The sequence below is a fragment of the Phaethon aethereus genome (assembly GCF_964289735.1).
Source record: "Phaethon aethereus genome assembly, chromosome: 5".
NCBI classification, from domain to species: domain Eukaryota; kingdom Metazoa; phylum Chordata; class Aves; order Phaethontiformes; family Phaethontidae; genus Phaethon; species Phaethon aethereus.
In genome coordinates, this window is record NC_138579.1 from 68,095,264 (window position 1) to 68,118,561 (window position 23,298).

Sequence of the window (23,298 nt, forward strand, 5' to 3'; positions counted from 1 at the left end):
TAGGACCTTACTCCAGTTATTTGCATTGGTTTTGCTTTACAATAGTAGTACAAATTCTTTCAAGGAACAGTTACAATGCTAGTAAGAATTTTGCCAAGATAGAAAGGCTCTTACTCGGGAATCATCAGAACTGGAAATATTTAGGTCAGGTGGAACCTTCAATGTCATTTAGTCCAACCTCACTTGCCCCTGCTGACAGCAAGGACAACTTAGAACAGGGTGTTCAGAGCCTTGCACAGTTAAATGTTTAATATTTCCAAGGATTCCACACGATTTGTCAGTCTTACTGAGAAAACAGGCCTCTTTTGCAAGAAACTCAGAAAAGAAATCCTAGGTTGAGCATTTTCACGATGTTCAGTTTTGTTTTAGGCTCTTGCAGAGCTCGGCGTACTAGATTTGAAAACTCTGCTCAGTTTGCTGAGCGCTCGTAAAAAGCCTGCCTGCAGCTGGCAGTGCCTGGGATTTTGTGCAAGACCCAGTTTGTCATTAATCCTACCAGACAGTGCAGAAACAGGATAATCATCCAATTATTAGAACCAGGAACTGGCTAGATGAGAAAGGCTGGCATTCCATAGGTTGCATATGGGATCCATGCTTCTCCCCTATTTAAAGGCCAACAACTCTCCCAAGTAACTAGCAATAGGAGAGAGGAAATGGCCTCAAGTTGCGCCAGGGGAGGTTGAGATTGGATATTAGGAAAAATTTCTTTACTGAGAGAGTGGTCAAGCATTGGAACAGGCTGCCCAGGGAAGTGATGGAGTCACCATCACGGGAAGTGTTCAAAAAACGTGTAGATGTGGCAGTGCGGGACATGGTTTAGTGGGCATGGTGGTGTTGGGTTGATGGTTGGACTTGATGATCTTAAAGGTCTTCTCCAACCTCAATGACTCTGTGATTCCATATGACTCTATGATAATTGCCACCAAGTTTTGCCTTTCTACTGAGCAATTTAAACAAGTGCCTGCTTAGGACTGTTCCCCTAAACAGATATACCCCAGTCCGACAGACTGCTATGCTGGCAGTTAACAACCTCTCACATTCAGAGCTATTTCCACGTCACTTGTTAACACGTGCCAACATTTCTGGATCAAGACTCCCACTGAAATCATACTCCTACTAGTAACTATTTCAATTTCTATAAATGCAAGCTTCCTGTCACCCCACTAAACACACCCCAAATATTGCTTAGTCAGCTTCTTATGAGAGCCTGAAGCAAATGTCACAATGCAAATATTACTTGCACAGAGAACTCCAGAGATGCGCTCTTCCTCTGAGCCCAAACTTCAGCGCTTAATGAAGCACTGCATTACTGCTCGTGCTATGTTAAAAGAATAATCACACCAACCACACAATTCACTTGGAAGCTCTCCCCATTCAGTGCCTAAGCCACATATCTAACGTACAGTTCAGAGAGTAAAGGTCACATGAAGTCCTTTCAAGCAATAATAATACATGGATTCGATGCTTTTCATTGGCATGCTCTGGACTTACTAAAGCGAATCTCAGTCAGGTAGGAGTGTGGCAAAAAACCCCAGTTTTAGATTTTATTCTACAATAATAAGGCAGAGTCCTGTTCATGAATATATACTTTAAAGGAAAATGCCTAGCCGAGATGCAATATTCCAGAGAGCCCCGCGGCTTGCACAGGAGAGGAACAGATCAGCGGGCGGCCCAGAAGGGGTTCAGCAGACTCGTGCAGGCAGAGAGGGCGGCACCCTCCCGTATGGCGAGGCCCCCAACCGAGACACGGGTACCCCGGGGAGTACCACCGGGAGGAGAATGTAATTGCGAGGGGGGCGGGGGAGGGCGGGCCGCAAATTAAAAACAACCTCCGGAGCCAGGGGACACTTACCGCGCCGACGGCGCCGCAAACACTCCCGTCCAGCCCCACGAAGGGCCAAGGCCCGACATGCCTCTCAAGAAGGTACGCACGCCCGAACCTCCCGCGCACGGGCGGGCCGCCGGTCCGGCAGACGCTGCCCGCTACCGGGAGGCGATGCAGGCACAACTTACCAGGGGCAGCTGGCCGGTACAGGCCGTCCGGCGCCGCTTTGCCCAAAGCAGCCCTCCTTTTGTGGAAAAGAGACCCCCACAGCACACCTCACCCTGAACCGGCGAGGGCGGCGGCACCGCTCTCCTCACGCCGACGCCTCTCCGCCCCGCCCCGCCTCCCTGACCAATCCTCGCCGCGCTCCGCTCCACTCCGCGTCATCCCATTGGTGGAACGCGCTCAACCCATGGACTGAGGAGACAGAGTGGGCGTGGCGGCGGCAGGGTCGCCCGCCCCCGGTGCCGCAGGAGCGGCGGTGGCGGGGACGCCCGCGAGAGCCGCTAGGGAAGGCGGGTCGGCTTGAGCCCGTAAAGTAGCGGGGACGGACGTATCGCTCAGGGCGGTTGTAACTGCAAGGGGAAGGCGTAGTGCGTGGCCGTTCCCGTGAGAAGAACCGATAAGGCGGGCACGCGCGATTCAGCCAGCGCGCGGGAAGGATCGCTCAGAAGAGCAAAGTTTTTGAGAGAAAGGGAACTGGCGTCAAAGGAGGCGATTTAGGACATATCACACTTAGGATCCCAGCAGTGAGGAGGCGCACGGCAGCCAAATACGCGAGGGGCGGGAGAGCGGGCTCTGAAGGCCCCTGCTGCTTTGGGGTTTGCCGAAACGTGAATAACGCGCCAAGCTTCGGATGCGGCTCCCGTCGCCCGCAGCGCTCGCGTTCTGAGCGTCTGTTGAGAGACGTCTCTGAAAAGCTGCAGGGTTATTAAAAAAAAGGGCTAAGATTGCATTCCCGTTATTGGGGGGTCAGGGGTGACAGAACGGCGGACACCGGGTAAGCGGGTGCAGCAGGGGACGCCGCCGGAGGAGCCACACCGGGGGCTCGGCAGCAGCTCGCAACGCAGCCTACATCTGCTACGCTCACGAGGCGGGAGCTGCCGGCAGCCCCACCGAGCCGAGGGAGGCCTTCAGCCCCGCGACGGCGGCGGCTCACCGGGAGAGAGGGAACGGAATGGCCCGGCCCGCCTGGAGGGACGGAACGGAAGGGCCTGCCGGCCCCGGCGCCGCCCCGGAAGCGGCGGGGGAGGCGGTGGGGCAGCTATGGGCCGCGCGGTGACCGTGGCCACCTGCGCCCTCAACCAGTGGGCTCTGGATTTTGAGGGCAACCTGGAGAGGATTGTGAGAAGTGAGTGGAGCGGTGGTACCGGCTGCTCCGCGGGTGCCCCCGGCCGTGGGGAAACGTCCCTTCCTCCGCCTGTTTCTCGCCGTGGCAGCGGCGGAGGCCGTGTCTGTTTTATGCAGCCCGGAGCCGCGGGCCGGGCCGGGCCGCGCCGGTCCTGAGTGTCCGGCTGGTGTTTAATCCAACTCTTTTCCAGGTATCGACGTCGCGAAGAGCCGAGGGGCCCGGTACCGGCTGGGGCCGGAGCTCGAGATCTGGTAAGAGCGCTGCCGGCTCGGGGTTCGATACCTTCCCGATTAGTGACGGAAGAGCAGCCACGTAGTACTCTAATGCCCCGCGCGTCGCTTAAGGCACGCGGCTGTCAGTGCCGAGAAGAACGTTGTAGGTGCAAGCACAGGCCTTGCTCTCTTGTTTTGGAAACGTGACTTGTACCGATAATTTTCCACCCATTTCGGCGAGTCTTCCTTCACAGAAACTGTAACGGTTTGAATTCCACCTGGGCCCTGGCTGCTGCTCTTGGATATCCGGGGAATGCCACGGAGTGCTGAATGCTGTCAGCGCTGCTTCTGCATGTTCTGTATAAATTACTGTGTGGGTGAGGTGTTCCTTGTCTGAAGTAGTTCTGGGCCTCTGGCTCTGGTGCTGATTTGGCTGAATTTGTTATTTTTTATGTTTTTATGTGCAGTGGTTACGGCTGCTCGGATCACTATTATGAGTCTGACACGCTCTTGCATTCGTTTCAAGTTCTGGCAAAGCTTTTGGAGTCTCCAGCTGCTCACGATATTATCTGTGATGTGGGAATGTAAGTTTTTTGTGTACATACGCTAAAGCGGTAGGTCTTCAGGGAATGCTGCCTCTGCTCTGTTTCTGGGTAGCAAGGGCTCTGCACCAAACGTTTAAACACACCTTGGGAACTGCACCACTTTCCCTTTTAATGATCATGGCTGGGACTGCAGCATGCTGCGGTGGGCTGACCTTGGCTGGGCGCCCGGTGCCTGCTTTGTCACTCCCCTCTGCAGCTGGACTGGGGACAGAAAATATAACGAAAAGGTCATATGTCAAGATACAGCAGGGAGAGATCAGTCAGCAGTTGCCATCACGGGCAAAACAGACTCGACTTGGGGAAGTTAGTTTAATTTATTGCCAGTCAAAATCAGAACAGGAGAATGAGAATTAACACCACATCTTAAGATACCTTCCCCTCACCCCTCCCTTTGTCCCAGGCTCAGCTTTGCTCCTGATTTCTCTACCACCTCCTGCCAAGCGGCGCAGGGGGACGGGGAATGGGGGCTGCGGTCAGTTCATCACACGTCTCTGATGCTTCTTCCTCCTCAAGGGAAGGACTCACACTCTTCCTCTGCTCCAGCATGGAGTCCCTCCCATGGGAGACAGTCCTCCATGAACTTCTCCGATGTGGGTCCTTCCCACAGGCTGCAGTTCTTCATGAACTGCTCCAGCCTGGGTCCCTCCATGGGCTACTGTCCTCCAGGAACAGACTGCTCCGGTGTGGGTCCCCCACGGGGCCACAGGTCCTGCCAGCAAATCTGCTCCAGCCTGGGCTCCTTTCCCCACGGGGCCACGGGCCCTGCCAGGAGCCGGCTCCAGCATGGGCTGCCCACGGGGTCACGGCCTCCTTTGGGCATCCCCCTGCTCCGGCGTGGGTCCCTCCCCAAGTGCAGGTGAAGATCTGCTCTAGCGTGGAGCTTCATGGGCTGCAGGGAGATAACCTGTCTCACCGTGGGCTTCACTCCGGGCTGCAGAGGAACCTCTGCTCTAGTGCCTGGAGTGTCTCCTGCAGCTCCTGCTCTGAGCTGGATGTCTGCAGAGCTGTTTTCGCATGTTCTTTCTCCTCTCTGTGGCTGCAGAATGCTGTGTGCCCTTTTTTTTTTTTCCCTTTTCGTACCTGTTGTCCCAGAGGTGCTACTACCCTCGCTGATGGGCTCTGCCTTGGCCAGCGGTGGGTCTGGGAGCTGGCTGCTGCTGGCTCTATCGGACATGGGAAGCTTCTAGCAACTTCTCGCAGAAGCCACCCCTGCAACCCCCGCCGCTACCAAAATCTTGCCACGCAAACCCAATACACATGCAAAACACTTTCTGAAAGATAATCCTTTCAAAGATTTCTGGTGGCTGAGCCCTTCAAGAGAGAAGTAGGATAATTACAGTTATTTATTGGGACCCTTAATGCTGGGCCCTAATGCCATGGGTAAGCTTTGGGGTAAGACTTTGTATTACATGTAACACAAAGGGCTTTATAAATAGACTCTCTTTCAGGAATGTCAGGGATAATGCAACTTGCTTTGGTAAACATGCTTATAAGCGATATATGTGTATGTCAAAACCAGTGAAACCATTTTAAGTCATGTGCTGACAGTGACAAATTGTAACTGTAAAGTTAATGTATGTACACCTACTTGGTTTAGTATTGATATAAATGCATAAAGCTAGCTTTGTTTTGAACTAGCCTGGTAGTATCATAGGGAGTCAGGTTTGATTACATAAGTTAGCCCAGCCAGGGGGATTCTTCTGCTCTGCTTGTGTTTCTCGGGCATGCCAGTGATTGTCACTCTGAGAAATATCTGAGATATCTCTCCCATATCTGAGACTGACAGTATGGTCAGTAACTGATTTTCACAAACAACTGTTTGAATTAAAGAGAAGCTAGAACTTGATATGTTGTTTTGTTTAATTCCCTTTAGGGATACAGTGTAGAAGGATTGTATTAAAAATAGTTTTTGTGCAGTGAAGTGGATTTTTTAGTTTCATTTATTGAAACTGGTAACTCTGCTTCATATTTTTGTAGGCCAGTTCTGCACAAGAACGTTCGCTACAATTGTCGAGTGATCTTTTTAAATAAGTAAGTATTTCTTCATGCATTTTGTGAGACAATACATTAGTGTATCCTTTCAGAGACCTGTTTGGCCTTCAAGGAAGATTCTTCAGTGCTATGTAGAGAGATGGAGTTGTCTTTCTATCTACTAAATTTTAGAGACACAACTAATGTGTTCCATTATCTTTTTGCTTTCTGAATTTGTAGAAACTAAATTTCCACTGCTTTCTGAAAGACTCCAGAAGAAAAACAACCCTTAAGTCTGCAGAAAAAAACTTCTAAAATTATTGTATATATTAGTTGTTTAATGTACATCATAATAGAAAAAAGAGTTGTTATTAATCAGTGTTCTTATTTAGTCCTGTTTGGCTGTACATCAGATCTCAACTCACCCTTTCTGTTTTGTTTTATATTTTAAGAAAAATTCTTCTGATCAGACCAAAAATATCATTGGCAAATGCAGGAAACTACAGGGAACTTAGATGGTTTACCCCATGGAATAAAGCAAGGTAGGCTGGCTACCGTTAAAATTGTGTTTAAAAACACAGCTTGCTGTTTGCAACCTCGACAGAAGGATTTAAATCTCTACAGCAATCCATCAGTGCTGCTGCAGGGGGAGCAGCAAAGCAGAGTCAGCTAAGCTAGGTAATTGAAGCTCAGTTAGAAAGCTTATTGAAGTACAATCAAACTCGGATTTGCTGAGCTGGAAGGAAAAGTGTGGCTGAATGATCCTGCAACCAGTGTAGTAGAGTCATGTGCCTTGTGTCTACTTTCCAACTATATACAGTCCAGGATTGGAAGAGCCTGTGTTTATCTGCTCGATTGCTGCGTCCTGCTCAATATTAAACTGGAAAACATGGTGAAATGGATGAGCTTTGTCAGAATGTTAACGACCGCAGTGGATGAAAGCTACATACCTTATGATGCTGCAAAATACGCTTGATGCTCATCTCTCATGCCATGCACTTATCCTGTAGCCAGAGAATGGTTCTAACTTGATTGTCTCAGTAAAGTACTTCTGAGCGAGCCTCTGAGCATCGGTCCTCTTAATCCCAGTCGATTCCAGCTGAGTTCTGAGTTACTCATGTAGTAACACTGCAAAAAGAGAAACTTTTATTTGGCATTTCACTTGCATGGTGTGTCCTTTGTTAGGTCTAGTTTATAGCTAGGATGGAGCATTGTTTACCATGTATTTCTGAAGCAATGTGAGATGTTGCTAGCTTGTGATCTTAACATTTCCGATTAATTTCCCAGAAAGTATGAAGGTCCTTTTTTTTTTTGAAGTATTTTTAAACATACACAGCCCTGTGCAACTGAAGTACAATTTCTTTTATCAATGTTAGAAGGTGACAGAATGTGGAGATGAGTCTCAGTTTTTATGCTGTTTTCATATACATTATGATGTATTCATAACCTATAAACCTTCCTTAGGCATGTGGAGGAATATTATCTACCCAGGATCATTCAGGAAGTGACTGGACAGGTAAGTTTGTGAAGGACTTTTTTTCTTTTTTTTTTAACTTTAGCATCTTCCAGATTCAGCAATTTAAATGAATAAAATCTGTGGCATAAAACACCATAGTATTCCCAGCTCTGCTGTCAGTCATGTTGCAGATTCATAAGTTTCAGTGATAGGTCTCAGTTACGTTAAATGAGAGCACAATTTAACCTTCTTTATGTTAGTGTTTGGCAGCAAAGCAAGTAGATTTTAAATGTGCCTCAGTTACTTATATATACAAGACCTTGGTTGTCTTATTCTGCACAATTCTGGTACTGAGTTAATCTATGCTTGCGATTAGAAATGAGTATGTCTTTTCAGCTAAAAAAATAAATTAAAAAAAACCCCTTTCTGATTCCGAAGGGCCTAAAACTTTGGTTATTATCTGCTAAAGCATGAGCGTGATTCCTAGCAAAAGACAGTTTCTGTTTTGTAGATTGTTTAATTCCAAAGCAGTTGTTCTGTCCTAAAGCAAAGCACTGGATCTGAATACCACAGAAATTTCAAGAAAAAATTTCAGTACCATCCAGAGATTTGAAGTTTAGAGTTGTTTGTGGTTTTTTCTACTTAAACGTAGTATAAAATGAAGGAAGGTGTAACGTGATTGATACTGTGTCAACTCATTTCACAGAAGTGTGTTCAATTATATTATTTTTTTTTTTTTAGATTTAAACTTTTTGAATGGAATAGATTCTTCTATTACATGTGTATGAGGTTGTTCTTATTTTTTCTCAGGAAACTGTTCCTTTTGGGGATGCAGTGCTAGCAACCGAAGATACCTGCCTAGGGGCAGAAATATGCGAAGAACTCTGGGCACCAAACAGGTAAAGGAGAAGAAGAAGTGAAAACTAGACTAAAACATACCCTCGACCTGCCTGAAATAAATGTTTGAAAAAATCTGCTTATATTCTTCCAGGTAGTATATCTTTCAGAAAGACCCAGTAAGCTAAAATATAATTAGGAACAATAAGTACATCATGGGAAAGACTTCACGAGGCTAGATGCAGGGTGGCAAGAGAAGTTTTAGGTACTTAAACTAAATGCATTTGAAACAGAAGGTAGGAGAGAAATACAGAAAAGACGCGAAATGAAGAAGATGACCTGAGGAAACAAATGACAGATAACTATAGTGCTCCCATTCCAGATATTGTTCAGCTTTTAGTTCAATCTGAGGTGGAAATATCCTCTCTGGATCCATCTCTGTAACTTGATTTAGGGTCAAAAGACAGTTATTTTGTATCAATTTGTAGTATCAGTTTTGGCTAGCAGTTATAATCCTGTATTATTCCCACTTACTGCGCTGAGTCTTAAAAATTTGGGAGTATTTATTTTATTTACTTTATTCTTTTTATCTTTGGCTTTGACCTAGTCCTCCAAAGCATTCCGCTTAACAGACAAATTGAGCTCTTATATTTCACAAGCTAGAGCACAGGCTTCTGGGCAACATCACTTTGAGAAGTATCACTTTTTTTTTTTTCTATTTAGCTGTTAGCTTTATTTTTTAACCTGCGTCAGACAATGCCTAAGGAAACAACAAAAGGTCACTAATGGAAAGCAAAGGCTAGTGCCTTTAAGTAGTATTTCCTGTTAAGATTTTAGTTCCCATTACAATTTGAAGTTCTTCCCATTCACAAAGGGCTGATGCGAGGTGGGGGTTGGAGATATGGTTGCATGAAAGCTGTTGCAGTTAACACAAAATAAACAAAATGTTCCCAATGTTTTTCCAAATTTCCCGGTTAGAGACAATCATTTCCTTGTACCTGCAGAAGGCGTGGTATGTTACAGGCAAAGATGTGATTATTATTTTTTTTTAGTATTTATTTCTTTTGATGTTGGAAAAAGGAAAAAATGCCAGTAAAAGTCTTTGCCTTCTCATGGTTCTGTTCGCTTATGCTTTTGTATTTACTAAGAGCGAAGGAGAATGGAATGACTGACGTTGCAAGAGTATCTCAATGTTGCCCTTTCAGACCAAGTTGTCTTACTCTCTCTTTTGTGGAGACCCAGGCTTCTGTAGAATAAAGTAGAAGGCATTTAATTTAGGAGAGAATGAGCAAAAGCCCTTCTGCCCTCTGCAACCACTACTGGTCTTTGACAGAAGAGTCAGGCAATGCAAGAAAAGAGATGTTTTTAGAGTCCTATCCTTGTTTGAGCTAAGACACACACAAAACTGGCAATGACGTAGATGTGTTTATTTGTCAGTGATTTTAAATGATACCTGCAGTATTCACAGCCATAGTATTGCCAGCTGAATCGTTTTCTGCCTTTTGCTTTGACAGCCCTCATATTGAAATGGGACTTGATGGTGTGGAAATTTTCACTAACTCTTCAGGGAGTCACCATGTGCTGCGGAAGGCTCACACCCGTGTGGATTTGGTGAATTCTGCCACAGCAAAGGTACATGCTTAAAAAAAAAAATTTTTTTTTTGGTTATGTACCTCATTTTATTTTAGAACAGTCTCCTCTTTGGTGACAGGACAGAGAATTTTCTTCCTATATGAGTGTTGTGGCCTTGACAGACCTTGTTGTTAGCTTCTTATTTTCTTGCCTGTGATTACCTTCCCTGATTGAATCAGCTATAGGGGAAGAGCTGTCTGTTGAATCTGCCGCATACAGAGAGTAACCAGCTTGAAAGGGTGTTGTTGAATGCACGTTCTGCATAAAGGGCAAACAACCAGTGACTGTGGTTGCTCCCTCTATTTGTCTGTGCCTAAACAGTCTCCCTCCATATGCATTATGTACTGAATTGGCAGCTTGTTGCCAGCTTGTAATTTGGTCAAGAGGGGGTTGTTTTCCTGACATGTATGAAACCACCCAAGTGTCTGTTTTGTTTCCTTAAAATAACAGTTTCTTTCTTGATTTTTGTTCCCATAGCAACATTGTGTTAGAGAAATACCAGTAACTATATCAGGAAGGGGAAATAGTAATCAGTGTTTAAACTCGGACTTCATTTTTTTTCCCCCTGTCATCTTCTTACTTAAAATATATTACATTTTTCTACTTTGAAAGTTCTGTTCATTTTAAAGAGAAGACATTTAGTTATTAGACTGTAATCCTGTCTAACAGTGATGGGGACAAAACCCAAGTAATGAATATACATTACACTGTGAAAAATGTTTAATTTGTACAACTGCTTTGTCGTTGTAATTTAACATGCTTTGGTTATATTTAACAGTATCTGCTCTGTCCTCAGATATCCAAACACAGCTTCTGTCATCATCTTTCTGCTTTTCTCAATCTCAATTTGAACTTAGAATTTCAATTTAGAAGTGCAGCCCTCTATTTGGGCTGAGGGGATGACTCTTGCTAGTAACAGAAGACTCCTGTCTTCCAACAGTGTGAAAGGGATAGAGATAATTTACTACATTTGTTTATGTAATTACGTGTTTCTGTCATGTATATCATGTGCAAAGTACTTTTCCAAATGACAGGAGAGAGTCCCGGCCATAAATCATTCACAGTGTAAAGACAGAGGAAGATTACGAGGAGGACAGGAACAGAGAAATAACATTTTTGTCTTTTCAGGTCCTCTATTCTGAAAAGCATTTTTTTTTTGTCTGCATGTTTGTTTTCCTTCCAGAATGGTGGAATATATATTTTAGCTAACCAGAAAGGCTGCGATGGTGATCGTCTGTACTATGATGGCTGTGCCATGATTTCCATGAATGGAGAAACGATTGCACAAGGATCACAGTTTTCACTTGATGATGTGGTAATATATTCAACTTATAGCTGCTAGTTACAGCTGAAATTAGTCCAGCTGCATTTATGCTCAACACTTTCCAGACATTCCATGGTCTGGTCCATGTCTCTAGACTAAAAAAGATGTGTTTTTACTATGCTATTCAACTAGATCCAAGGCTTTTTCCTACTCAGATTGCCCAGACCTGATTTACAGTAGCTCTCCTGCTTTTGCAGGTGTTCTTGTTATGCATTTTTTGTAGTCCAGGTCTGTCAAACATTGTTTATCTGTTTGTGTAGAATCAAACTAATGTTGGAAGCCTTTCCATAGGAGGTGCTGGTTGCCACTCTGGACTTGGAGGATGTTCGAAGTTACAGAGCAGAGATTTCATCTCGTAACTTAGCGGTAAGCATTCTTTATGGAAGTTATGTTTGTAAACTCTGCCAAGTTTGAATAGTTATTGAATTTAAAAGGTATTTGCATGTCTTGATTTTCACAGTATGTGAAATGATGTTTAATAGGTACATGCTACATGAAAATTGATGCCTTCTCAATTCTTCTGTACTATTGCTTAGGCAAGTAAAGTGAATCCTTATCCCAGGGTAAAAGTGAATTTTGCTCTGTCATGTTCTGATGATGTAGCTGCACCTACTTGCATGCCAATCCAGTGGAGACATCACAGTCCTGAGGAGGAGATCAGGTAAGCACGTACTGAGTCTGTTGCTTGAAAATTATTTTGATTTAAAAAAACAAAACACCCAAACAAAAAGTCAAACAAACAAAAAGATAAACATAAGATCTTACTTACATTTAAGTAAATAAAGTGTCTCATTCTAAGACCACAGTAAATATGTTGACTTGCTTAGGTCTTACGTCATAACCTTCTTGGAATAAGCCTATTCTATAATTTCAGCCTTGGTCCTGCATGTTGGCTTTGGGACTATCTAAGGCGCAGCAAACAGGTAAGAACAACCGTTTTTGTTCTTTGCCTTGGAATACACATCTTCTTCTGTGTCATAGGGACAGTACACATTGCTATCCTGTGCTGCTGTTAACGCAAAGTGATGTTAGTCCAAGGCGCAAGGTTTGAGTTTTTCACTGGTAGCTCATTCAGCCTTAAAACCCATATGCAAAGTGTGACTTCAGTATGCTCTTCAGACCTTTTCCTTAGGAATCATGCTTTCTTTGACAGCAACAGTCAAGCTTACTTAATAAAGGGGGTTTCTTTTTCTTTGAAACACTGCTTTTTCTGTAAGGAAAATATTTTAATGGCATAATGGAGATGTTTAAACTAAGCAGAGTGACATGAACAAGTAGTTCAGTTTAATAGTGAAATATATGTGAAAAATTTAATCCTTTTTGTTAGGTCTTCTGTCTTACTAGAGAGTAAAGACATACTGGAAGTTTTTCTAGCCAAAGGGTTTACGCTGGCTCGTTGTTTGATTATCCAATCGATGAGAGCCTAAGCAGGTTTGCTAGGTTTGTTTTGTCTGTGTTCTGAATGGTACGTTATACATGGTTTTCTAATTTTGCCATTTGGAACATCTTCCTTGCTCTATTTTCAAGGCAGGATTTCTTCTACCTCTTAGTGGCGGAATTGACAGCTCTGCTACAGCTTGCATAGTATACTCTATGTGTCACCAGGTTTGCCTGGCAGTCAAGAATGGAAGTAAGTAGATATGCATGTCTGACTAGCCATGCTGACTCATGGTTACGGACAAGTTAGTATTAGCTGGGTGCCATAGGTGCAAGAGGTCATTAATGGTCGACTCTTGCCCAGTTGTTCTAATGGAATCCTTCGTATGTCTTCAGAAATTCCGGCAAAAATGAGCATCCAGGTTGAATTTGCCATTCTTTGAATTGGCTTAATAGTTTTCATTTTGGATGAAGAAGAATTGGATGTGGAACTCAGACTAGTTTCTGACTAGAGTATTGTTCAAAATGTTGTCTACTGTAGTTTTGGGATGTCAATTTATCATGAGAATTTTCTCCTCTTAAATTCAGCACTACAAAACATGGTTAGGCATGGTTCAAGCTCTTAAACTGGCTTTAAATAGACTATATGCGCTTAGCTAAGCCTTTTGTAAGTATTGGATCATATTTTCTGTGAAGTTTCTTTAAGGCATAGAACAAAAGGATTTTATATTTCCGTGTTCAAAATTAGGAGCAAAATTAGTAATTCTTTTATTTGATACATGAAAATATGTTGGGGAGTTAGATGAACAGAGTCATCTTATTTGTGAGGGGCAGTGTAAAACTTACTTGGAATACAAGAAAAATACAAGATATTTACATATCCTGGATAGCAGGAGTGCAACAATTTCCACTTTTGTTCTGTTTCTTTTGCTTTGTCCTCAGATGCAGATGTGCTGGCTGATGTCCGCAAGATTGTGAATGATGAGGCCTATGTCCCTGAGGATCCTCGAGAATTTTGCAGGCGTATCTTTACCACTTGCTATATGGCTAGTGAGAACTCCTCCCAGGATACTTGCAACAGGGCTAAACTTCTGGCTGAGCAAATAGGCAGGTACAAGTTGACAAGTGCTGGAAAAACAATCATGTTCTGGCAAAGGCTTTCATACGAAACTTTCAAACTCTAAAATGGGAAAAAATAGGAGAGAAATAGCAGGAGTGTTAAGTAGGAGTATTACAGACATTATTATTTAAGTGTGTAAATGTGAGGCAAACTTAGAACCATGTGGTGAAGGACATGGAAATTTGGAAAAAGACTCTGGAAAGTGGTATTCTGTCTTATCATACCAGAGGTGGTAACAGCCTTAAAACATCATTTGATGGGTGGGTTCTTTGTGGGTTTTTTGATGCTATTTTATATAGTCAGATTGTGCTAGTTGAGTCACTTCTGCTTGAATTCTTCTCAGCTATCACATCAATCTGAACATCGATGCGGCTGTGAAAGCTATTGTGGGCGTTTTCAGCATGGTGACAGGTCAAACTCCCCGTTTTTCTGCCTACGGAGGGAGCAGCAGAGAAAACCTGGCACTCCAGAATGTGCAGGTGTGTTTCATGTAGGCTGAATCAGGTCAGACCCCTTTTTTTTTAAACTTCTTTTTTTTTTCAGAAAGAGTACAAAATGGTATAGTAGCAAGAGGGCCCTTCGTCTGCGTTGCTATGAAAACCTGAGGTTTTTGTGGTGTGTCCCTGAAGATTCCTGGGCTTCCAGTAAATGCTTGTCTGCAGCAGGAATCTACAACCCACATAACTCAGGAGAAGACCAAGATAATTATTGTTGGTCACTTTTATAGGATGGTCAGGAAGAAACAGTACATGCCTGTATCCCATCAATAGGATTGGTCTAGATGGTGTTTAGAAAAGCATCCTAACAGAAAGTTGCCAGGTCAAGGAAAATAAGTAGCCAAGTCTTCCGATAGGCAAGTCTGAGTCCAGTAGTATTGTGGCATGTCAAGACTCAAAAGTACTGCCAATATATACTAGACTTTCCTCTGGTGAATGTTAGTAGCCTTTAAGAGGCTCTGAGATATCAGGCTTACCCATTCCAATTCCTAGATGCCCTCAGTGGAAGGTAGAAGAGAATGTTTGGGCTTTTTTACATCAGAAGATATTTAATCTTCAATAGGCTTATAAAATGCAGCTCAAAAACACATTTCCAGTTATGCATTTTCATTGTGTTAGAACAGATTGGTGCTGTGCCTGGGTAGTGCTGGTATACATATCCTATAGAATCACAGGAGACATACCAGCCTAGTGAATTCTAGTCCCTGACGCCAGTTGTAGCTTTTGTTGTCTTGATAGCTTTCTTTTTGGCCTGTTCTTAAAAGCTTCCAGCCTAACCAGCAACTGTTATAATTCTGGCTAAATGTTGATTATCGCGTTTGATAGTTCTTGTTAGCTGAGGACTTGATCTTTTTTCCCCCCTATTACTGGAGAAATCCATCTGTCTCCCCTGGAAGCAAACACTGAATACTTTATCAGCTTTTTGGTGGTGGGATAGGCTTTAGTCATGGAGGAGTGTGGTGCTTTGCTTCACATCACACACAATTGTAGCTAGAGCTGGAGGTTGAATCTCAGGTCTGTTTGGAAATATTAGCATCCTTAGAAAAAGTTGAGTTTCAGAATGGGAACAAAAGTCAAGAGAACTTTTTACACATTTTACGTAAATAAATCCCTTTAATACTGTATAAAAGGGTGTGGTAGACAGATAGTTTATCCTCATACTTCATCCCTCATGGATCCTTATTAGTGCTTCTAGGAGGTAGAAAATGGCAACTCCTCTGCATTCTGCCATTCAGAGTAGAATAAACTTGCTCAGTCGTGTAAGTCTGTGGCAGTAGTGGATACTGAGCCTGGCTTTCCTACATGTGTTTGGCATCTTCTCCACAACACTGTCCTTCTTGTAATAACACTTGCCTCTCTTGCATTTTGTTCTGTATGGGTTTGCTTAGGGAATTGATTAATAAAAGTGATTGGGGAGAAATTATTCTGCTTTGTAAACTTGCTTTATTTGTCATTTCACTTTGCAGGCTAGAATAAGAATGGTCCTTGCTTACCTGTTTGCTCAGCTGACACTTTGGACTCGGGGGATGCCAGGGGGACTTCTGGTGCTGGGATCAGCCAATGTGGATGAAAGGTTGGTGAAAGGTAGAAGTCTAAAACTAGCTGAATTGGGAACAAATCACTGCATTTCCTTCTAAATCTACCAAATGCCAGTGTAGGTTATTACTCAGAAGAGGTAACAAAGTAAGAATACACTGACAGCAGTGAACTTAATGAAAATAGTTGAATCATCCTGAAGGGAAAATTGTGCATTTTTAGCCAAAGTATTGTCATAGTTTTGCAGTAAAATGCTGCTCCTCCCTTAGCTGTTTTCTGTAGAGCTTGCCTGTGCAATTACCAGGTTAACTTTCCAATCTGTTATCCATTGTATTTTCAGTTACTGTATTAGGAATTAAGTTGTTAACTTTGAGTTGAAAAATAGATTTTAAAATCTGGAGTACTGTTACTAGAGCTGACTATTTGAAGATTAAAGCAATCCCCATAAGATTGTGGGATTCATAACCTCTAAAGCTGTGAGAGGAGCGTGTGCTGGTTCTATCGGTATTCTGGGGGTTATTTTTTTTGATTTGTCAGGACAGTATTTTAATTGTTTCGCATCAACTATATCACCTTAGCATGGGTAGTTTTGCAGTGCTTCATAATTGTTTAAAATATCGTCTTCCTCCTCCTGGCAATTTTATGGCTTTAGGATAGCCCTGTTGCGGCTGAATGCATTTGCCCCTTACATATAAAGACATTATGCAGTTTGTTTCTGTCTGTCTTCATACTACATATATATATTCTCTATAGTATAAACTATTATATATTATACTAATGTTATTATTTAGTATTGCTATGTAAAATTTCCTCTCTTGCTCAGTCTCCGAGGTTACTTGACAAAGTATGATTGCTCAAGTGCTGATGTCAATCCCATTGGTGGAATCAGCAAGACTGATTTGAAGAACTTCATACAATATTGCATTGAAAATTTTCAGCTCACGGCCCTCAGAAAGTGAGTAGTGAAGCGGTGATATTTGGTGACTGTATTTATATGAAACATATTGTGGACTTCACAGTTTGGTTTTCACTACTAGCAGAGCTAAGCTGCAGTAATATTGCAAATGCTAATAAAGAAAAGTATTCTGCACATCCCTGTGTTTTTAAATGATTGTGTACGCTTACACAATGTAAATTGCCGGGTGCTGAAAATGCCGCCAGTCTTAAGAGTTACTGTATGCAAGCATTTGTGGTGTTAATTCCACCGAAGGAATTGTTTGAACCAGACGCTTTATGTTTTTGGTATAAAGCATTGCTTTTTAAACCTGGAACAGCTTGCAAGTACCACTTCTTTAGAGTCATTTAGTCCTTTAGCAGCTTATGCCCTGAAAAAGTTTGGAATAAAGCATTTGATTTTTAACAAACGATACTGTCTGTTAACTAGTACTCATGAGAGTGGACAGAATTAATGTTTTTCTTCTTACCTTTTTTTACAGTATCATGTCAGCTCCACCCACTGCAGAGTTAGAGCCCCTGGTGGATGGACAAGTGGCTCAAACTGATGAGGTAATGGGCAGTGACTTTAAAATGCTCTGGTAAGCCTTATCCCAAAATTTATTTTTTGTTTAGTAACTATTGTTTGCTCTTGTATGTATCCATGCTTATTGAGAAGCATGTTGTAAACAGTCTTAAAGCTGCTGACAGGGCACTAGTATCCCACACCAGCTCATCTATGTTGACAGCAGTTTCCAAAACAGCAAATTAACTTTTTTTTTTGGAACAATTTTATATTTTGGGCACTTAGAAGGACGGGTGTTCTGAAATTCAGTTTGTTTTAAATTCTTTTAATACCAAAAGAGAGTCAGTTAGGGCCTTACTGCTATGAAAATGACTGGTGGCAAAGCCTTTCCCTTTCTTCCCCTGCCCTTCTATTTGCCATCCACTTGGGTAAGAGAGGACTGGTAAGCCTAACAGCTACCTCTGAGGGCTGTTGGATATGTAACTGTAGGGTATTGTAAAACTCTCTGTGATAAAGCTGATAAAGGGTTTATGATAAAGGGTTGCTGAACTAAAATTAATGGTTTTCTTCATTTGGCCTTACCTTCCTGATACACACTACATTTAAGCTACCTAGAAGGGAAAGTGAACAAATCTTCCCCAGGAAAGAAATGTTTTCACTGGCCAAATCAAATACATTCATGGAAGAATTTCCAATCTCCCATTTCAGAGAGATTCCACTTTTTTTTCTTCTGCTTATAATATTACTATCTCTCTGTCTTTTTGGTCATTGGCAATTTCATTTTGGTGTTTCTTTGATTAAACTGGATTATTATAATTGCTCCATAAAACTATTATTTTAATTTGCATAGTTAAGATTTTCAGTGACTTTCTGTGTGTGTGATTTCAGGCAGATATGGGGATGACATATGCAGAGCTCTCAATCTATGGCAAATTAAGAAAAATAGCAAAGGCTGGACCGTACAGTATGTTCTGTAAGCTGATTAATATGTGGAAGGAAATTTGTACTCCGAGAGAGGTAATATACCCCCCGCTCCCCAAATAAAATCAAATCATGTAATACCTTTACCAAAATAGAGTATCTTTGGAGCAAGGTTGAGTAGAGTTCATTTTAACTGAAGGGGTAGTTTAATTATTCTGTGTTTAGGGATTATTCTACAGCTGTAGCAGAATATGCTGGAAAAACTGGTATACATTAATTAATGGAACTTGTTGTCTGTGTTGCAAATTGTTAAAACAGTAATTGGGTAATTTGAAAACAATTACTTTAGAACTATACCTTCAAGGGAAAAATATTCTCTGAAGCTAACTAATGGCTAACTACTCTTGAAGCCTTTGGTTATGTATTCTGAGACAGAAAATGGCTCTTGCTTTGAAAGAATATCTGCACTGAAGAGGTGTCTGCTTTGCTGTTGCGCAGTTCTTCCTTTCTTGTGCATAAAGGAAAAAGTTCACATTGCCACCTGAATTGCAAAGGCTAGTGCTTACTGTTAGATTTCCAACAAGGCACTTCCTTATTGGTAAATTATAGGTGCAGAGACCGAGGCAGTGTCTGAAAATGGTCTTAAATGCCTCGTATACGTAGGGTCATCCACAGTGATTCATGCTAGTAGTGGTAGATAATTTATGGAAACGTTAATGGAAGAAAATGGATGTGTAAAGCTAGAACACAGTCTCCAAAATACTGTTCTCCTCTAAATTTTTTTTCAATACTATGAAACTTCATCTGATTAAAAGCTATATTCTTTGTACACCAGGTGGCATCAAAGGTTAAGCATTTCTTCAGGACATATTCAGTTAACAGACATAAAATGACCACCCTCACTCCTTCCTACCACGCTGAAAACTACAGTCCAGATGACAACCGATTTGACCTGAGGCCTTTCCTTTATAACACCACATGGTCCTGGCAATTTAGGTGTATAGATAAACAGGTAAATGCCCTCCACTTCTTGCATAGCTTTATATTTAAAGCCCTTGCGATGGGACAAACCCAGTTCCAGTGAATCTCCAGCAAAAGACGACTAGCATTTAGGATAATAGTTATTACAGAAATAACTGTGATTGTTCTTTTCACGTGATTGTGAAGCTAAGAATTCTCTGGCTGCAGTCTAGGCTGTTTTTTTTTCCATTGTTAAGTGCAGCTTGTGTTGCTATGAAAGCAAGAAGAAGGGAAGAAAAAAAAAAGAGAATATATGTACTGAGACGAGAAACTAATAGGTGTACCTACATTCGTGAAGTCTTGTGCAGTCTCTAATGCAGAGAACAAGCTTATGTGTTTCAGTTTCAGTTCACGACCTGTCTGAAGGGATCTGTTTAATTATGACTTGACCTACATCTGTGTGAGAAAAGCCAGTAAGAGGCAGCAATTCATTGTGAATGCTTTTCCCACCTGCTTCTACAACAATTCATTTTTTGAGCCTTCGAGTCAGTTGACATACAAATACATCTGTGCTCAAATACAGCAATAGTAATAGCACAGTATTTAGTTTGAGTGCTGTGAAGTATGGTGAGGGTCAAGCAACCACCGGAACCGTGCCTCGCTTTTTGTAGTTTTTAGTCACACCTTCGATGTTATTTTAATGCATTTTTTAATGGCAAAAGTGCTGGGCTGAAAAATTTTAGCACCTTGAAGTTTTTTCTGCCAGAGGTTTTACACCTCAGTTGCTTTTAAGAATATGTTTATATATGTAATAAGTCTGTGAAATGCCAGACATGCTGCAATACTGTTTTATTACCTCAAAACCTAGGATAAAAACTACCATGTGCAGCGTGCTTTTGTAGGTCTGTATGGTGGGTTTTTTCCATCTTTTTGGACTTTTTCCCACTGAAGTCCAGGACAAAAGTTCTTTTGGCCTCAGTGGGAGTTGGGTAAAATATTTTTGTAGGGTCTGGACCAAAATGTAGTTATTTTATGCTTACAGTAAATGTGATGAAGATCTTTTAATGATTCAGGATATTACTACACTCTTTAACTAGATTGTATGTAATAGCAGTTGTGCTATGCAAGGGTACTAGCCATTGCAACTTACTCCTGAAAACTGGGAATTGAGTTTGGGGAAGAATCTGTTAATGTAGGCAATAGTAACCTGAACTGATAACTCATTATTACAGATAGCTTTTTGTAAGACTGGAAAATAATGACTTGCAATAATGTGAGTCAAATCTGCCCTGTTCAAGAAAGGGAATACTATAAGAGTTTCCACTTACTGTTCATACTCAGCACAATTGTAATTCTGAAGACAGTCACTTTCTAGGACAATGTCTTACTGATAATTATGCTCCTGGGATTTAATCTGCACTTAAGGTTTTTCTGGCATAGTAACAAGACTGTGAAAATAAGGCATAAACTCTGAATGACATAAAAAACACCTTTAGTTAGGTAATGCCAGGTTTTCCTGTAGAAGAGTCATGTTACAGATTAAGCTCATTTGTGAAGGGAAACGGTTTGGAGTGCTAATGATAGAGAAATCTGTTGGATTTGTGGAAAGTATTTCTCTACTTCAGATGTTTGTGGTGTAGTCAAGCCAATTTACTTATCCACTCTTTTAAGTGCAAAATTCCCTCTGTATTTGCTGCAAAAGGAACGGGGGTAAGAGGAGGTTGAGATCATAGCATTTGCTGGGAATTGCCAGATTTGCCCTTGGAGTCTTAATGTCATTCAGTTCTACCTAGCTGAAGGTTCCACCTGCGTGATGAAATTTCTAGTTGTTTAGAGCAACGCCAGGAACTCCAGTAGCACTGTCTTTAGCTTGTGCCTTTGAGTTATGTCTGAGGTCAAGAAAGTGTGGTCAGAGCATGCACTTTTAACAATTTCTAGGTGCCAAAATGTTCACTGGGATTTTAATAGCTGCCATAATTTGAAAGAACTGTGACAGAGCTCAGAAGAAAGCTAGCATGCCTGCCACCAAGGATTAGGTATCTGCAGTCTGTCGTCTGCTTTTTCCAGCGCTTACTGGTCATACTGCAAGTTTTTGGTCAAACCAAAAGATTTATCAACCTGAGTATCTTTGTGCATCTCTTTCATGGCCAGTAGCAGATGTTGAAGGAAGAATATAGAAACAGGGGATTTATGATACGACCCTTCCTATATATCCCCATATATTTGGGGAATGTAAAACTGAATTTTCCGGAGTTAGAGATAACCTGCAGAACACCATGTTTAGTTTGTGCTCTTGATTTTTTTCTCCATGAGTTGGTAGAATCCTTTCTGAAACTATTTATATCATTAGTCTTAACAACAGCTTTGCTTAATATAAGGTAATTGCTTAATTCTTCTAAGAACAAATTAAGAACTGTTTTAAGAACAGTGAAGGTCAGTTTTATAAAGTTGTGTATGCATGAAAAGCATTTCCTGTATTTGTTTTAATTATTCTTGGCTCTCTGTTATGGGGAAGGTTTCCAGGCTATGGCCTGATCTGAGCTGACAGCTGTCACTGAAAAGGGCAGTGTTGTTTCCCTTCCTGGCTCTCCTGGCTTCTGAGATGGCTTTGGTGTCTCACTCTTTGGTTTGCCAAATTAAGTCACCAAAGTGACAAAAAAATAGGAGCTGATGGAAGCACGCTGCTGGGAGGAGGTTAAGAGCATGGGTGAGAAGACAGTTTGACCTGCTCCTTTGACTGCAACTAACACTCTGTTCAGCTGAGTTGTCCCCTGGAGCGTATCCTGCTGTCAGTTCCTGGTAAATCTGGGCTCTACGCTATTTTGTGATGGAAGTCTGAAAAGACAGGCGATGTTAAATGCAAACTTATTTTTACTATTGAAGCAGTTTCTTTTTAACTTGCAGGTATCCAAGCTAGAAGACAAGGAAGGCATTTCTCTAGTTGAAGATGTGGACTGATTCGCTGTCTTGTTTAACTGTGGTAACTAATTTGCTAAGCAGAATGTTCAAAATTGGAGTATACGGTGATGATGAGCAGAGATGACCCAAACAATTGTTGAGATGACCATTGTAAATGGTATTTGTAATCAAGTCTTTTTTTTTTTTTTTTTTTAAATTTTTTTATTGACTCTGTTTTGTTCCCAATATACTTAAACTGTAGTCTGGCTAAGGAATAGCTTAAGGATTTTCTTCAACTACTTGAGTTAATTGCCTTTAATTGAAAATACTTGGATAAGCCCATAAATCATAAATAACAGAGGGTAGTCTTTTGTGAAAGTGGATACACATACAAATATTAAGTTTGGTTCTAATAATTTGGGTATGATTTTTGAGTAACATTCAGCTGAAAGTACAAAATATTAGCAGTTCTGGCATGTGCTGTTGGGAGGGAAAACTCATTTTACTTTGCAATAAACTTGTAATTTTATAATGCTAATTGACTCAGTTCTTAATTTACATGTTTTTTTATTTATCTAGCATTGGCTGTGTAGACTGGTCCAATGTTTTGAATAGCCACATAAGGTCTAATTCATCAAGGTATTGGAAGCATGTCCAACTTGAAGCAGATGGGTAATCTCCTTGTTAACGGGATGCAAACTGGAGTTCAGCTTCTTGTTCTGCATCTACTTGCTGTGTAACTTGTCACAATTAACCTGAAAATCTCTGACTTCATTTGCTCAGAGACAAGCAATACCTACTTCATCAGGATATTCAGGGATTATTTAATGGTTATTGCTTTCCAGGATCCTTAGCTGTATTTTAAGGATTATGAATAAACTCGGCATGGTATATTTTCCCACCTGCCATTTTTGATGTGTAAGGGTGACTTGATGTACCTGAAATAAGAAATGTCTTCTGGTGCATGATGTCTTGAATAGAGGGGCACAAGTTTGGTATCCATGCGACTGGTGTTACTCCTATATGCTCTGGTGCTGTCTGTCCAGGAGCTGTGTGATCTGTAATACAGGACCATGCCATCAGTGGCATTATTCTAGGCTCTCTGTTAGGGGCAGGGTTCCAGGCTATGGCTTGATCTGATCTGACAGCTGTCACTGAAAGGGGCAGTGTTGTTTCCCTTCCTGTCTCTCCTAGCTTTTGAGATGGCTTGGTGCTCATCTCGCTCCTTGGTTTGCCAAATTAAGTCACCAAAGTGACAAAAAAATAGGAGCTGATGGGAGCATGCTGCCGGGAGCACGTTGGACTTGCTCACACAAT

At 41.9% G+C, this 23,298-nt stretch overlaps 1 protein-coding gene across 1 annotated transcript; it reads left to right on the plus strand.

Moving 5' to 3' along the window:
- Positions 1–3,091: 3,091 nt before the first annotated feature.
- NADSYN1 (NAD synthetase 1) lies at positions 3,092–22,730 on the plus strand (the record flags this gene model as incomplete). The annotated part of the gene is made up of 21 exons (XM_082001029.1): positions 3,092–3,176; positions 3,367–3,427; positions 3,856–3,972; positions 5,971–6,024; positions 6,417–6,506; positions 7,429–7,480; positions 8,231–8,319; positions 9,772–9,889; positions 11,073–11,204; positions 11,505–11,579; positions 11,750–11,874; positions 12,088–12,136; positions 12,741–12,843; positions 13,533–13,701; positions 14,054–14,189; positions 15,674–15,780; positions 16,567–16,698; positions 17,180–17,249; positions 18,091–18,219; positions 18,959–19,135; positions 21,988–22,730. 21 exons carry the CDS (start codon positions 3,092–3,094, stop codon positions 22,039–22,041), a joined length of 2,124 nt encoding a protein of 707 aa, XP_081857155.1. The 3' UTR covers positions 22,042–22,730.
- Between the last annotated feature and the right edge of the window lie 568 nt (positions 22,731–23,298).